We start from the raw sequence: 17,807 nt of genomic DNA, 5'->3' as shown, positions 1-17,807 counted from the left end.
ACTGACTCCATGATGTTGAGATAGGGGCTCTGTGGAGGCCAGATCATCTGCAGTAGGACTCCTTGTTCTTTTTGTCCGTGAAGATAGTTCCTTGTGACTGGCAGTATGTTTGGAGTCGTTGCAGAATGAAATTGCGACTGACAAGATAAGATCTTTGATACGAATCTAAATCTAAACATGATAAGTGACTAAAATCTTTAGTCAGTACTGCACAGTGCTTAGAGTGCCCACAGGGCTCCCTAACAGGTTAATGGAGCATGAAAATTGCTGCAGTGTAAAGCCTTTGTGAGTGTAGCCACTACCTGAGAGTTTTCTATTTATGTCTGAAATAAGTACCAAATAATAAAGTTGCAGGTTGTAGTACTTCACTTATTTGTAAGGTATTTGTGGGGAATAAATACAAGGATAGGGCCTGAGGGAAAACAAACATGATTTTGTAAACATGCATGTGTACCAGCAAACATACTGCATCTTACTCTGTGTCTCCCCATGTCCCCTTGAGCCACATGCCGGCTAAAATACTTGGAGTTGCTCTTAACCAACAGCTCCAGCTGCCCCTTGCAGTACAGTACAGTAGGGGAAATAGGGGTGGTGGTGGGGGGGTGTTGATGCTGTTTCGCTCCGCCTCTGTCTGACTGATTGGCTCAGCTGTCATGTCGTCGCCTCAGCTTTCTCCCCCACTGGCCAATGCTTACAAAGCCCTTTCTGTACCCTCTCTCTCTACTGTATTCAGATCCCGTGCCTTTGTGCACCATTAGGACTCGACCCTAATGGCCTCGTAGCAGCCATAACACTTAGTGCTTGTACGGGAACGGGGCAGCCCTGTTCACACACACAGAGCTCGTCTCCAAATGCGTCCGGGACTGGCGGGTATAGCGGTGGAGATGCTGAGCGGTGCTACCTGCAGGGCCAGGCCGAGGCTCGGCAGCCTCTTCCTGGCCCCCGTCACCAAAACAGTATCGCCGATGTCAAACACGGAGAGCCACAGATTTCGGTCCACGTCCTCGATGCAGGGATTTTCAGAGTTGGCAAGAGAGCGGTCGAAGACTGTCACATCGTTTTACAACCAATCTGCAATCGACGTTTCCGCAGAAAAGGTAGGAAAGTGAGTTTATGCCAGTTTACTCCTCTGAAATCCCGGTCCTCCTGCCGAGGCAACGAGGGAGTAAGCTAGCTGTAGCTTGACAGTAACGCTAGCTGTTAGCTCGGTTTGCGCTGCGTTCAGGGACACAAAAAGGCAGTACATACGCGTTTGTCCCAATTTGATGACCGATTCGCGCCAGTAAGCGTTCTAAGACAATTTAAATCTAAAATCTAAAGTTACCACTCAAGTCCGAGTGGATGGACCTCGACCTCTCACTCCAACTGGCACCGTTTTTTCTAATAATCCAAAGTCGCCGAACCCGTTACTTTAGCCCTAACCGCTATTTGACCAATTTTCTCCTGAGGTCTGGAATGCACCATCACGGTTTTTCACGAGGACATAATGTTTAGCTAGCTAACAAACGTTTATCTCTGACAAATTAACACCACAATGTTGAAAATCCCGGCGACACAACATCACCGATGTTGAATAAAAGTTGTCAACCCAAAGCTGTCATTTGAACTATACTATAGATGTCTGATTAAGAGCAGGGGAGTTGATGGTGTTAAGTTTCAGCTACAGAGGTTAAGTTGACCCAATGAAAAGTCACAATGACGATGTCGCTGTTTTTTCCAGTCTCTAAAATATTCCGTCTATTGAATATATAAATGATTTTTTTTTTTAAAGAAACACGGACCCGCTGTGCTAGATCTTTCATTTCTTCCTCCTCTAACTAGCAAACAATCAGTCAATAGAAATGAAATAGAAATGTACAACGCTTGTAAGTATTCAAAGAACAATGTTGACAAACATGGATTCCTCTTCTCCAATAACAAACTCCTTCCTTCGTTGTCAAAACTCCTCCCTTCTTTTGTTCACTTTTGTTACATTTTTTTCCAAAGAGTTTTTTATTCCTGGCAAGAACATGGATGCCTCAGTAGTTTGTAACACACTTAACCAATTTTTGGACAAACAGTTCATCTTTTTCACTCAGTGTGAAGCAAAACAAAACAACACTAGTATTTCTTCACAGTAAAATGAGGAAGGAATGTGCAGCTGTGTTATGAACTAACACTGAAATAAGACAAAACCCCCTACTTCAGCATTTTCAGATACGAATGAAAAGTGCAGTTGCTAAATAAGATTGCAGCGACTTTGCTGTGGATGTTCATGGTCCCGAGAGAATAAATCCGTACATATCTGGCGACCTTGTGATCTGGTTCTATAATCAGGTCAAATTTTCCACTTGTACCTCGAGCACATGTACATTCCAGTTGGGCACAGAGGCACACTCCTGCCATTACTGCACTTGACTTTACCTTTTCACACTGTTATAACACAGTAAACACAACGTGTAAAATTCATAGCTGTTGACTTAAGGTGTGTCACTTAGGCCCCGTTTACACCTGGTGTTAACATGAAATCGGATCCCAATGTGACACAGACCGCCTCCAGATGTGGTTCGGCCTATCCCATCACAAATGCAATTTTTTTTTGAGACTTCTAATCTAGCTCTGGGAAGACTTTGGTTGTCATCGACTGTCTTTGAAACATGTTGCACATCATTGTCTTGTAGGTGTAACAGCGTTGTTTGAATCAATGACCTAAGCAGTTCCCTGGTACCCAGTGACTGCATAGTGAATCACCACTTACTGTTTGTTGGTGCAGGTTTCTCTTCCACACTACGTGACCATTAGTGAGTCACGTACTTAGTAGCTTTAAATATATATTTTTGCCTTTGGGGTAAAAATTGTGATAATATACTTAGACTTATTTTTAATGGAGCCTGGGCATTTCTGGATTGTATTTGACATGAACGTATAACTAAATGTAACTTTGAATTTGGTTATTAAAGAGTTGAGCCCAGTATATATACTGTATTTTATGTAGGGTTAGTTTTTGTACAGCTGCTTGTGTTTAGACAACATTTAAGATTTGAGAACTTCCTTTTGTTAAATAAAAAACACCTACAGTAGAAAGTCTTTCTAGGTCACCTGCATTTCTGACTGTGAATGTGTATTTGATCGTACATGTTAATGTCTCCTCAGGCCTCAGTGCGACTGACCTTAGCGACCCTGCTGTATTCTGGGAAGTCTCCGGATGGACACCACATCTTGGTAAATATTTAAGCCACACTGAGAGAACTGCTGAGTGTACCTGTAATGAGAGGCTCTTTGATTTCTGTGACTCTTCACTCACTTGCTCTCCATTACTGCCTCTGTATGATCTTAGAGCAGTGCCAAGTACCTTCACAAGGAGCTGCCTGTACGAATCGCTCATCGCATCAAGGGCTTCCGGAGTTTGCCCTTCATCATTGGATGCAACCCCACCATTCTGCAAGTGGTAAGAATGCAATTCTCACCCAGCACTGCTCCTGGCTACAGTGTGAAGCTGCACATGAAGCGAGGGGGCATCCGTCCTGCAGCAGATACTATAATAAGAAAGTGACAACTAGGACACTGCACAGGAGAGCCTTGACTGAACTTTGGACGAAAGAGGGAAGTGCTGTCACACAGCGAGCATTTACTGTTGCTGCCTCCATTGTTTCAGGTAGGATGGGGCCGGTGTGGCTCAGTAGGTCAAGCAATAATCATAGGATTGACGGTTTGATCCCCGTCTCGTCCTCTCCACATGTTGAAGTGTTAGTGGTTGAATGATAGGCAACTTGTAAAGTATAGAAATGCACTGGTGAAAATGCACTGTTACCTGCTGATGAGAGTGTGCAATATGGATGAAATGGTCTTATCACGCTTTTACGGGATTTTATGCTTTCCTATTATCTTTTCCTTTCCTTGTCCTATTTCCTATTAAGGAAAAATATAAAAATTGTTTATGGGTTAAATTATCAGAACATGGAAACTGCTTTTCTTAAAGCTACAGGTACAACCTGTTCCATTAAGCTGTGTGATGGATGAGAACATGTAGGTTATTCGTAAGATATGTGGGATATCTGCCCATTACAAATACAGAACAACATCAGTGCAGATGCAACAATGGCAGCTCGCTGTCTGAAAGCACTTATATATAGATGACATATAGATGACATATAACATTACGTGTGTGCTGGAAGCAGATGTAACCGTCGTTATTCAGTATTCTGGGCATGATGAGCTCTGTCATTTTAAAGGTTTGATTCACTGAAAACACAAAAATCAACTAGAATGAAACCCTTCTGATTTTCTCTTTAATCAAGATCCATCGTTACCAACAAAACATTCACTCACCTCTATTGAATGAAATGGTGTCACTGCACTGGATACACAAAAACCTGACTCCCACTGTGCATCATACAAGAATCACTCACAGGAACAAATTTGTTCTTTAGTGCCACAAACAAGAGACTGAAGTGAATTTGTCTGATTCACCAGTTTTGTTATATTTAGACTTTTAAGTGGTCCGGACCTGTCATGTGAACCGGTGATACTTAAGGACAACACTTGTTTTTGAAATGTTTCTCTGCCCCTCCTGAACAAATCCTGTTTTCAACAGTTTGAAGGTCGTTCCAACGAAATCTGTCCAGAGAGAGCAAGCGGGGCCCTGTTCCTGGAAAGACACATTGCTGTTGAGTTTTTCAAATGCCATTTTGGACAAACAAAATTCCTTTAAACCCCTTTCTTTGGAGGCCTCACAAGCCGCATACACGCGTCTCCCAAAACCTCAGCTAATTAAACCCACAACACAATGTACACAGCTAGAAAAATATGACTCTGAAAATGTAACATAGTCATTAGATTTTATTTCATGCAGACACAAGCAGCTAAATGAAACCAGATCAGGATGAACATGCAATGTTTTTATTTTCAGTTTCTCATTCGTTTTCATGTGGGAACACTGTGCTCTCTCTCTCTCTCTCTCACTCTCTGTTTGTCCAAGCAGGCTCTTCAAAACCAATTCACCGCCTCTGCATGTCTTGTTGCTGATGAACTTTCACCTAGATTCCTTCCTTTCTGGCATCACGGAGCTCCTCTGTTCTGATTGCATAAAGCATAGCTCCGTTTGAATGCCACTGGTTGTAATGTAGGTCAGGGTGGTTTAACTCACTCTCACTCAGCTCTTTTATCGTAAAGGAAACAATGGTTGGAGCAGGTTTTGAGTTTCAACTGATACAAGTTCAGACCATGAATTCAAGCTTGAAATCGTCAAGTCGGTTTCAACTCAGATGTAACCGAGGAGCAAAGCTTAGTTTCTGGGGAGGAGTTGTTCGGCTTTGTTGTGAACACAGAGAAATTCATCACATCGAAGCATCATGAAATGTTTTGTAAATGTAAGCCACATGTGGACTTATCAGTTGTGCTGTGGGGGCCCAGTCAGGGGCCGGTGCTGGTGGTGTGATGATTTCTGGTTGGATGGACGATCACAGAGAATCTGTCTAACTACAGCCTCCATCTGTCCTCTCCTTTCTTACAGCATGAACTGTATATCAGAGCCTACCACATGCTGATAGACTTTCCCCCGGTGAGTGTCCTTCCTACACACACACACACACACACACAAACAAACAGGGTCAAAAGCTCAAGTTCTTCAGGAGTTTAATTCTTGACCATAAACAGGAAGTGTGAACATTTTGCTTGTGTTGCATGTTGCGACTCCAGGATTGGTTGATCTGTTCAGCACTGAGCCAATCATGAACTTGTTGTTGAGACAGAGCTGCAGACAAACCAAACCCTAACCGCAATTACGTTTTCCATCATGTACGACATCCAAAACCAAAACAACCCAAAGCTCTTTGATTTACAAACATAGATTAAACAGAGAAAAAGAGGCAAACCCTCACATCTGACAAGCAACAGCCGCCTTATGTTTTGTATTTTTTACTTTTTAGATCACTTAAATGATCGATTCTTAAAATTGTCTTTGATTAATTTGATAAGAAATAGAGTTATTGCACACGAGAAAGGAGATTGTTTTATCTTTTTAATTCTTTGGAAACTTCATTGAGTTTGCTCTGCAGAGTGTCGAACGTTTACACCTCAGTTTGCTGCAACACTGCTGGCTGTGCTAAAGCCATTAAGTCGGTTAGATCAGCGAAACAGCCCAGCCATTTGCTGAATCATTCTTAAAAGGGTAATAAATAACATAATTACTTTCTCTTTGGAAAAACATCCTAATATGCTTGAAATACTGTGTTGAAAATGATGTTGAAGTGACTTTTTTATACAATGTTGTAGAGACGTAGGAAACTGCTGATTTTATGAAAATAATCAAAGAAAAAATAAGTGCATACTGGAAACATTTCAAATTTCAATGTCAGTTCAGCTGCGACGAGACATCGTTTCTGGTGCTCGGGTGCAGCAGAAGAAAAAAAGGGCAATAAAAGATGTTTGAATTCAGATAAGAGTGAAAGATAAATAGCAATAAAACCTGTGAGAAGCAATAACTCGCTTTATGTATGCGTGTATGTTTGTCAGTGCTGGGCGGTTGTAAGGTGCCTGGAGGCCCGAGACACTAAACTGTAAATAATATCTGATCAAAATGTGTTCCGTCGTGCTGCTCGGGTGTCACTTGTGTTGTAGTTGCAGGTTTTAAATCATTTAATACCACAAATTGTGATAATTCAGCAACTTTAACTGACAAAAGCTGCAACTTGTACAATCTCAGTGGTGAGGATCTCAGTGGATTCAGTTACAGAACATATGCACAGTGTGGAATGTGGGTCAGGCCTCTTCAGTTATCTCTTGGCAGCGACGGTGAACGGCGCAGGCCTCGACTTTTAACTTCACTGTTTTGTCTTCGTGGAGATGCTGGCAAAGAAGGCAAACGTGCCGACTCGTTCCTGTGTTTGTACATGTAAGACCGTTAGCAATGACAGACCCGCTGAGCATGTTCTCTGCCCTGCTCTGTATTTGTACAAGTTCACGTTGACATGTCAGTCTGACCTCAAAGGTTGCCCTCCGGCTGTCTGTGATTGCGGAAAACTGGCACAGCAGATACAATAATTTTCTCAATCACTTCGGTAAACAGCTTTAAATAGCTCCTTTCGCAAGCTAAGGTTTGGCAGACATATTTATTAACCACTGCTGATTAAACAGCAAGAAAGGAAATGATGTCCTGTCTGTAAAATAAGTTAGTGTGGGTGTGGTTGGCTCTGCTGGTGAGATGAATTAAGGCCTTGGACGGTATTTGAGAATTTATGGCATATGACATGTTCCTTGTTAAGATAATCCAGTGACTTTACCTTAAGCCTGTGACGGTTTGATATGAAGTGTGCTCGTTTGTTGACAGATCAAAGATCAGGACGTGGAGGCTCGTTTCTGTAAGCTGGTGCAGCAGCTGCTGGACGACCACAAAGACGTGGTCACCATGCTCGCCCAGGGCTTCAGGGAGTGTCGCAGACACATCCAGGTGAGTACCGCCACCTCCAGGACTCTCAGAACAGAAAACCTCATGGTTAAAGAGCCACAGTGTTAACTGCAGGACAAACCCCATGTTGGAAATAATGATGATTATGAACCTATGAAGACCTTTAACCTCATTCTCTGCACATAATATCGACTGGTTTTGCTTATGAAAAGCTGCTAATCTGATCTTCAAATCAGTGTGAGTGTAGAAAATATTCAAGTTTTTTGTATCGGTGTTGGAAATGAATTGGACGTGAGTTTTGGCTGTGAAGCATCAAGACGTTTTTGTCCCCTCTATTTTTCAGGATGAGACAATCATCCGCAGCTTCCTGGATACAACACTGTGCTCTCGTCTGGGAATCCGAATGTTGGCCACGCACCATCTTGCCCTGAATGAAGATAATGTACATCTGTTTCTATGATTCAAATGATTTTTAAACGTTTGAACGGTTAAGAGCAGGATGTATGTTGAGCCTAGGAGTAAGGTTACTTGTTGTTCTACTATTCTATATGTTACATTTCCCTGTCAAAGTCTGACTAAAACCTGTCTCTCCCAATACTTTGAACTAGTTCATGACTATTCAAAGATTTATGCGTTAATGGGCTCAGGGCTGAGAGTCGGAGCTTTTAGGAAACATTACTCAAACAGGAGGAAATAGCCCATTTGTTAGGGGCTACGTTCAGTTGAAAGGAAACATCAGATAAGCTGCCATGTTTGTTTTGGCAATTTAAATGGGATTTTAATGTGTAACTGCAACTGAATTCATTGACTAAATAGCAAGTGTACAGTAGGAGAGAGAAAATAAGTACAGTAAATCCTGTTTGATTGGGCTAAAATTCAACATGTTTCTGTTTTTGTTTCAGCCTGATTTTGTCGGGATCATATGCAGACGTCTGTCTCCCAAAAAGATCATAGAGAAGTGGGTGGACTTTGCCAGGTGGGTGTCTAGCCACGCAGCTTTGTTTATTTATCACCTTTAGATGACTTTCTGTCTGAGCGCTCTGTTGACTGAGAGAAGTCAGAGTTCATCTGATAGACTCTCAGGAACATACAGGTTTTAGCACCGGCAGCCGTGACTGAGATATGAGCTATCATTGGTGTTTACCTTTTGTAATCTTATCACATGCCCTTTTGGGAGTCAGTGACTTTTACTGAGTTCAAAAGAAAGTTCACAAGGGAAAGTTGCTTCTGTGTGTGGACTAATAATCAGTGAACAGCATGGAAATAATGGATTTATCTGTTGTTATTGTTTGGGGCAGTGAAATCAGCACCTGTAAAGTTTAATTCCATTTACAATACGTTTGCATCAACACATCTCTGACATAGCTAAGATTAACTAAAGTTTCTCTCTTTTTTTTAATCTGGCACTGTCAAGTATTTAATTTGTGCAGCACTCGGGTTTATGACCAAATCACTGCCACACTAATGACATTCCCATCAGCCTTAGCTGTACTGAGATTAGATGAACATGAACAAGGGAAGTGTACAACAACAGGAATACCTGATGAATACCTGTAAAATCGATGTGATCCAGAGAAAAAGGGATTGAGTGAACACGACCTGTGTGGAACAGTTTGTCATGCGTTCCTCTTCTCCGGCAGACGCCTGTGTGAGCACCAGTACGGCAACTCGCCCAGAGTGAGGATCAACGGACACGTGGCAGCTCGCTTCCCCTTCATCCCTCTGCCGCTGGATTACATCCTGCCCGAGCTCCTCAAGAACGCCATGAGGTGACCTTACCAGCAATTACTCATCTCCAGCTTGACTCTCTGTTCCTTTTTAAAGAGTAACATGACACCTCGCTGAAAGTCTTACCTTTGCTGACCTCCAGCGGTTTAACTACACAGAGCACACTTCTGTGAGGCTGGGTATGGGCTGGTAAAAGGCCAAACACTGCTTCAGCCTGGTGTTAAGTTACTCTCCAAGGGCAAACATGGAAACAATTTCTCCAAATTCTTTAAGATTTTTGGAATATCTGAACTTTCTTAGAGTATCATCTTGCATCACTGGTGTTTTATAGGAACTACAAACCCCAGGAGTTTAAGATGTGTGGAATAGAAACACTTTTGAATACAAGCATAAGCATCTCATCTCATTCAATCTGAATGTGGCTACAAATTGAATTACTTTAACATGCAAATAGCAAACTGACCAATAGGAATCAGTAAAATGGAGTGAGTCTTTTTCTCTCCAGAATTATCCAACAGTAAAATATAATCTCCATTATTAACATCGGTGTTGTTCTGTCTTCGAGTGCTGAGGATGAGCAGTAGTTTTCATTTTGCATTCTGTTTCCTGTTTTGAGCGAGTCCTGCGAGCTGGGAGAGTTTTTGGCTGCAGCTGCATGTTGCCACATTCCCATCATTCATCTTGTTTAGTGGTTTAGAGGACAGACGCAGAAGAGACGGGGTCGTTCACAGGCTCTTGTGATTTAGATCGTAATTAGTTTAGAGACTGAAGAAGATTCCAGCTTGCACACACGTCAGCCTCACAGGTCCTTTTTGTTTCATGAAAACTGAACACAGACATAGTTTGAGCCAAACTCTGAGGAAGTGAGGGTTCATTCATCAACTGTAATTAGTCACATTGTCAGCAATGTGACTAATTACAGTCGACAGCGAAATGAAAATACAACATGCCATAGTTCAAATGTCTAAAAGAATTTGCAAACTCAGCATTTTACTCTCCGTTACGTCCGTCTATTTGTCTCTTCAGGGCCACCATGGAAAGCCACCTGGACACCCCATACAATGTGCCTGATGTGGTCGTCACCATTGCCAATAATGACATTGATTTTGTCATCAGGTGAGTGATAAAATGTCAGTTGAACTCCGAATGGTTTTATGAACAACTGCAGCAATATTTAGTGAATTTTAGAGCCTTAAATGAACAGGATTCAAATTGTGACAAACATAATACGACTGTTTTTTGGAGTCGTTTAAACAGAGCAGCATTTAAATCAAAGAAAAGGACATTACGGTGGTGGAGTTATTGTTGTGCTCAAAGCTTCTTTTCCTTTCAGGATTTCAGACCGTGGCGGCGGCATCCCTCACAATATAATAGACAAGGTGATGGACTACCACTTCAGCACGGCTGAGGAGAGTGCACAGGATCCGCGCATGAGCAACCTCTTCAACAACATTACCAACAGCGGAAACCAGTCCAGCCCTATGCATGGGTAAGAATGTGAAAATGTCTTTGTTCAGTATTTACCAGAGGAAATAGAAGAAACTCGCTCCTAATGTTCCTGAAGTGGTTTTTATCAAAACATTCAAAACCATCTCCTTCTGGTAAAAGTCTCTTCTTCTAAAGCTTTGATCTGTCACTTTCAGGTGTTTCAATACGGCTGAACACACGATACAGGTGTTATTTACACATACAGACAGATAATATAAAATATAAAACATAAGAACTGCTCCTTTATAACGAACGAGGGCTCAGTGAACAGTTTGCGTATGAAAATATTATGATGGACAAATGGTGTAACAAGTTACACTTTCCTCTGTCACGTATTCGTTCGTGTGAGTCAGACTGTTGGCTTATTGAAATTATTGCTCAGCCGTTGCGTCTCGACCACATCTGTGAAATGTGTAACAATCATGCTGCAGGCCTTTATACCTGTCCACACATGTACAGCCAGATCATTAACCTAGTTGCATCTGTTTTCCTGGGCTACGTGCATAAAAACCCAGGTCAAACCTGGTACAACCCAGGGTGGTGGTAATGTCGCTGAGCAGTGGAGTTTCTCTCTGTTTCTAATGCGTCTTGGTGGTTAAGTGTAAATGCAGGGTTTGGTACAAGGAAATGCACATTTTCTAATTTATAGTCACAGTGAGAGTGGAGATTTGGACTTAATCAAATCACGACATCCTTGGCATTATCATGGATCCCATAACCACCCGTATTTACCCGCAGGTGGCATTTCCCACTCGTTCGCCCCTTCATCTACATTTGTATCCATGTTTTTGCTAACAACAGATCATGTTCAGTGAAGCGTGAATCAGTTATCGGTGCAGCTCAGGTATCACTTGCTTCGATGCCATCTTAAACCTGCTGTCTGTGTCTGTCTGTCCGGCAGGTTCGGCTTCGGCTTGCCCACGTCCCGGGCCTATGCTGAGTACCTGGGCGGCTCTCTGTCCATACAGTCTATGCAGGGCATTGGCACGGACGTCTACCTGCGTCTGCGCCACATTGACGGCAAGGGAGAGAGCTTCAGAGTGTAAAGCTCCCCACCGGACATCCTTTTAGATCCCAACGTAGGAATCAGGCCATGCAGGAGTGCAGAGAGTTTTTTCCACCGAGGCTACAGCATGGACTACAGGACTTTGGTCCACAGAGTGAGAGCATGCACAGTATGTTGTCAGAAAGCTCCTAATTTCACCAACCCACTACTTGTTTCTTTTTTTGTTTTGTTTTGTTTTGCCTTAGACTGATTATAAGCTATGTTAGCTGTCAAGTTGATGATTTCTGTTGTTTTCCTATGTGTTTTGTATACTGTGGCTTGTCTTCTTGAAGTTTTGAGGGGGGTGTATGAACTCATGAATGTTTAGCTTAATAGGACAAACTGTGCATAATAGAGGACATTGATATTAATGAGAGAGGAAAAAAAAAACGAGCTTCAGTTTTAAAGAGGTTCCCTTTGAAGTTACTTATTGCTTAGCCTCAGAATAGGAGCAGACATTTTGATGGATAAACGTAAAAAAGAAAAAGAAAAAAAAAAAGAATCTTCTGAGACACTCCAGCAACGATGTCAGAATCTCCTCAAGGTGCACGGAGCTGCTCACATGTTCCATGACGATCAGTACAACCATAGTTTGAATGAATAGATCCTACCAGTATGTTTTCAGCTGTTTGTTTCAAAATCTTAACGTGTACAAGGGAAGATTGCACAAGCTGGCAGTGATACACAGGTTTCACTTCAGCGTCCTCATATTAAAGATGATGTGTTTGCCAGCATGTGCTGTAAACCTCAGCCCTTTTACAATATTCTACAAAACCTTCTCTGAGCACAGCTGCGGCTGATGAATACAGAAGTAACTGCCAAAACACCGAATGCTCATTAACGTAACACACTTGTTTTTCTTGTTCTGTTTTGAGAACACACGACGAGATGAACATCTTTGTTCAGCAGTATATGTGCGGAGCTTTCAGGCAGGGGAAGCCAAACCCGAGATGCTCAGTTGCCTTACTGTGTGACGCTTCAACTGCATGCCAACTTTTTACAATACTCATGTTTTTCTTTTCGTTGCCTTCATCGGTTCACCCACCATGTCAGTCATTTTCATTAGTTTGAGCTTTTTTTTTTTTTTTGCACAATGAGTAAATTTCCTGTTGTACTGCTTAGCATTTGCACCGATCATAGCAGTTTTTGACTTTATTGTATCAACTTTCAGAGTAACAATATACCAGAGAAGTATTATGTAATATTGTCTTCTTTATTCTCTGTTTTATCTGACTTTAGATTATGTTCAGAAAGTGTCAGTCATATTTCAAGACAGGGTTTCTGCACTGTTATCCATGGGAGCTAAGGTTGCTAATAATTATTCAGGTCCATTATCTCCACTACTTGATTAGCTTAAGACAACAAACCGCTACATCTAATGTTTTTTCTTATTTTATTTGGGGATTTTTTGACCTTTTTTCTTCCTGTTTAGAAATGTCCAGGTCCCTAATAAGTTACCTTCTCAAGTTATCATCAGTATTCACATCAACCTGAACCAGGTTGTACGAGGTGTTGTCCGACCCCATCTAAAGGCTAAAGGGCTTATACATGTTTCAAATGGCCACACTTGAAGAAAGTGCCTCCCACTCCCTGTCCCATCTCCTTCTCCAAGGATTCTGTCTTTTGTGTGTTTCAATGCAATTCATCTTACAAACAGGGGCACACACTTAATTTCCTCGAAGGCATTTGTGGTGTTGCACTTGGCTGCACCCATTAAAAGTGATGAACAGCTCAAGTTGTGATCTCACCGAAGATTATTAGCAACCCTGGCCACTCTGAGTTTCCGGTTCGAGTTAAATGAATCAAATAACACTGCAGGAAGCCAAGTCATGTGGGTTAGAAATTTTGCCCTTATACAACAGATAATCACCTCAAGCACTCCTCACATTTTGTTGAACATTCCCCCATTGGCACCAACAGATCAACCTGAATACTACATTTGCGTTTCAGTTTTATCTCTTTTGGGAGCAGATGTTATTATATTACCTTATACTGTTATCTTTTTATCTGAAAGATCATCGGAAATCTGGAGCTTTTATTAACAGGATAGGAAATCTATGAAGTTTTAAACCATCAGCATTAAAAACATTAGCATTCAAAGCAGTTTTTTTGTACAGGTTTTCATTTTTGAGAAACACTCTGCTGTTGATTATTGGTCATATCATTGGCCTGGAGTGGTTCATTTTTATTCTAAAGTTATGTCTTAAAAGCTTTAGAATCACATAGATCGTATAGACTAAATAGTGAGAAAATTAGACTGTTTTCTGTTTTAGAAAACAAGAATAATATAAGATTCTGAAACATTTTATATCTTACAAATTAAGTAATAGGTTCTTTTGAATTTGCACTTAAAATGTCTCTTGTGCATTTTTTTTTTTTAGTTTACATTCAAAATGTTCCTTGAGTTAAAATGAGATTCTACCTTGGGAGACACTGTGAAAACATAAGTGAACCAGTTATTTCGGTTGTAAAATATCAAAACATAATCTGGTTTAATCTGTGAGAGGCTCGTATTTATTTAGCCATTTTATGAAAATCAAAATAGCCCTGTATAATTCACAGTTCCTGAATGATGGAGAACGGCCTGGATTATCTGTACCTGTGTTCTTGCCGAGGCCGTGTATATGAATTAATGTGTTTTATTGTGGCTTTGAAGGTTGTGAAGATGTAGTATATATGTAGCTTATGCATGTGAAGCAGGGGAGGGAGAGGTTAACACCACATAGCTGCCAGATGCTGGTAAACATGGTTTAAGGTTTTTGTGCTTTTTGAGGAACATAAACAGATTATCAGCATCATTCTGAGATTTTTTTTTTTTTCTATTCCAAAATGTTGCTGGTAAAATGTTGAAGGTGGATTGTACATTTTTAATTTGGCAACCAGGCGGTGACTTGTATGAAGCATAACATGTGCACTGTCTGCCCTCTGCTGGACTAAAAAGAGAAGTGCAGGTGGACTGAAAAAATATTCTTTGGGAAAATATTAAGAGATTTGTTTTAGTTTTTGAAGCGGGTAGAGGACATGTAACATATTAAACTTTATTTTTATTTTCCAGCTTTCATTTTTGTAATTTCAACAAAAAAAATCATTTCATCACCTCTAGTTCAAAGCCAAATATTGGAGTGATGTTACTGACAAGATGTGCTGCCATGGAGTGTTTTGTCTTTTAGACTGAAAGTAGCTTCTCCCACATGTTTTCTGTTATGTTGACGACTCTTTAGACATTAAATTTTATTTGGTAGGAAGTCTGAGTGATCTTCTCTTTTTTTATTTTAAACCTTTGTGATCAGTTGAATTTTCTCCAGACACCAACTCAGGAGATTTTACAAGAATAAAGAAATGATTGAACCGTTGTTCACACACATTTGTGTGCTCGCGCCGGGAATACAACGCATTAAAACCCCAAAGTCAGTTCCATAAACCAGTTTGGTGTGGAAGAGCTTAATTGGTCTGCACAGAGCCCTGACCTCCTGACCTCCTGCCCTTGGATTACCTGGACTGTCAACTGGAGTTTAGCTGCAGCCAGGGCCATAGGTATTATGTTTTCAGGTCCCATTCTTGTGAACGTGATATCTCGGTAATGCCTTGAGGGAATTTCTTCAAATTTTGCAGAAACATTCACTTGGACTCGAGAATCAACTGATTTGATTTTGGTGGTCAAAGGTCAGTGTCACTGTGACCTCCCTTCATGTTCATTTGCCCTCAAGGATGAATTGATTAGATTTTGGTGGTTGGAGGTCAGCTGGATAAACAGCGATGTAATCTGAAATTGAGTGATGGAGGCATACAACCGCAAGGCATAAAAAGTCATAAAAAAGTCATAGTATAGTAAGGCATAAAAAGTGCTAAAAACTGCATAGTGTACTAAGGCATAAAAAGTCATAGTATTAAAAGTCATAAAAAAGTCATAGTATACTAAGGCATAAAAAGTGCTAAAAACTGCATAGTGTACCAAGGCATAAAAAGTCATAGTATAATAAGGCATAAAAAGTGATAAAAAAGTCATAGTATAGTAAGGCATAAAAAGTCATAGTATAGTAAGGCATAAAAAGTGATAAAAAAGTCATAGTATAGTAAGGCATAAAAAGTCATAAAAAATTCATAGTATAGTAAGGCATAAAAAGTCATAAAAAGTCATAGTATAGTAAGGCATAAAAAGTCATAAAAAGTCATAGTATACTAAGGCATAAAAAGTCATAGTATAGTAAGGCATAAAAAGTCATACTATAGTGAGGCATAAAAAGTCATAAAAATGTCATAGTATAGTAAGGCGTAAAAAGTCATAAAAAAAATTATAGTATCGTAAGACATAAAAAGTCATAAAAAAGTCATAGTATAGTAAGGCATAAAAAGTGCTAAAAAGTGCATAGTATACTAAGGCATAAAAAGTCATAGTATAGTAAGGCATAAAAAGTGATAAAAACTGCATAGTATAGTGAGGCATAAAAAGTCATGAAAATGTCATAGTATAGTAAGGCGTAAAAAGTCATAGTATAGTAAGGCATAAAAAGTGCTAAAAACTGCATAGTATACTAAGGCATAAAAAGTAATAAAAAAGTCATAGTATAGTTAGGCATAAAAAGTCATAAAAAGTCATAGTATACTAAGCCATAAAAAGTCATTAAAAACTGCATAGTATACTAAGGCATAAAAAGTAATAAAAAAGTCATAGTATAGTTAGGCATAAAAAGTCATAGTATAGTAAGGCATAAAAAGTCATAAAAAGTCATAGTATACTAAGCCATAAAAAGTCATAGTATAGTAAGGCATAAAAAGTCATCAAAAAGTCATAGTATAGTAAGGCATAAAAAGTCATAAAAAAGTCATAGTATACTAAGGCATAAAAAGTCATAGTATAGTAAGGCATAACAAGTGCTAAAAACTGCATAGTATACTAAGGCATAAAAAAGTCATAGTATAGTTAGGCATGAAAAGTCATAAAAATGTGATAGTATAGTAAGTCATAAAAAGTCATAATAAGTCATAGTATAGTGAGGCATAAAAAGTCATAAAAAAGTCAAAGTATATTAAGGCATAAAAAGTCATAGTATAGTAAGGCATAAAAAGTCATAAAAATGTCATAGTATAGTAAGGCGTAAAAAGTCATAGAAAAGTCATAGTATACTAAGGCATAAAAAGTCATAAAAAAGTCATAGTATACTAAGGCATAAAAAGTCATAGTATAGTAAGGCATAAAAAGTGCTAAAAACTGCATAGTATAGTAAGGCATAAAAAGTGCTAAAAACTGCATAGTATACTAAGGCATAAAAAGTAATAGTATAGTTAGGCATAAAAAGTCATAAAAAGTCATAGTATAGTAAGGCATAAAAAACCATAAAAAAGTCATAGTATAGTAAGGCATAAAAAGTCATAGTATAGTAAGGCATAAAAAGACATAAATAAAGTCATAGTATAGTAAGGCATAAAAAGTCATAAAAAAGTCATAGTATAGTAAGGCATAAAAAGTCATAAAAAAGTCATAGTATAGTAAGGCATAAAAAGGGCTAAAAACTGCATAGTATACTAAGGCATAAAAAGTCATAGTATAGTTAGGCATAAAAAGTCATAACAACCACATAGTATACTGAGACATAAAAAGTCCTAGTACAGTAAGGCATAAAAAATAATCAAAAAGTCATAGTATACTAAGGCATAAAAAGTCATAGTATAGTAAGGCATAAAAAGTCATAAAAAAGTCATAGTATAGTAAGGCATAAAAAATAATCAAAAAGTCTTAGTATAATAAGGCATAAAAAGTCATAAAAAAGTCATAGTATACTAAGGCATAAAAAGTCATAGTATAGTAAGGCATAAAAAGTGCTAAAAACTGCATAGTATACTAAGGCATAAAAAGTCATAAAAAAGTCATAGTATACTAAGGCATAAAAAGTCATAGTATATTAAGGCATAAAAAGTCATAGTATAGTAAGGCATAAACAGTCATAAAAATGTCATAGTATAGTAAGGCGTAAAGAGTGCCAAAAAGTGCATAGTATACTAAGGCATAAAAAGTCATAGTATAGTTAGGCATAAAAAGTCATAATAAGTCATAGTATAGTAAGGCATAAAAAGTCATAGTATACTAAGGCATAAAAAGTCATAGGATACTAAGGCATAAAAAGTCATAGTATAGTAAGGCATAACAAGTGCTAAAAACTGCAT

The 17,807-nt window shown here is 39.4% G+C and overlaps 1 protein-coding gene across 1 annotated transcript; it reads left to right on the top strand.

Annotated features, from left to right (window-relative positions):
• The first annotated feature begins 720 nt into the window (after positions 1-720).
• bckdk (branched chain ketoacid dehydrogenase kinase) lies at positions 721-14,890 on the top strand. The gene is made up of 11 exons (XM_023401626.2): positions 721-1,097; positions 3,133-3,201; positions 3,317-3,427; positions 5,492-5,539; positions 7,307-7,426; positions 7,728-7,826; positions 8,287-8,360; positions 9,025-9,153; positions 10,139-10,228; positions 10,446-10,601; positions 11,502-14,890. Exons 1-11 carry the CDS (start codon positions 852-854, stop codon positions 11,644-11,646), a joined length of 1,287 nt encoding a protein of 428 aa, XP_023257394.1. The 5' UTR covers positions 721-851; the 3' UTR covers positions 11,647-14,890.
• Positions 14,891-17,807: the final 2,917 nt, after the last annotated feature.

The sequence above is a fragment of the Seriola lalandi genome, unplaced genomic scaffold (genome assembly GCF_002814215.2).
Source record: "Seriola lalandi dorsalis isolate HSWRI2012SDOR001 ecotype SW California unplaced genomic scaffold, Sedor1 jcf7180002053710, whole genome shotgun sequence".
Lineage (NCBI taxonomy): Eukaryota > Metazoa > Chordata > Actinopteri > Carangiformes > Carangidae > Seriola > Seriola lalandi.
This window is presented reverse-complemented; position numbering and strand designations above follow the sequence as displayed.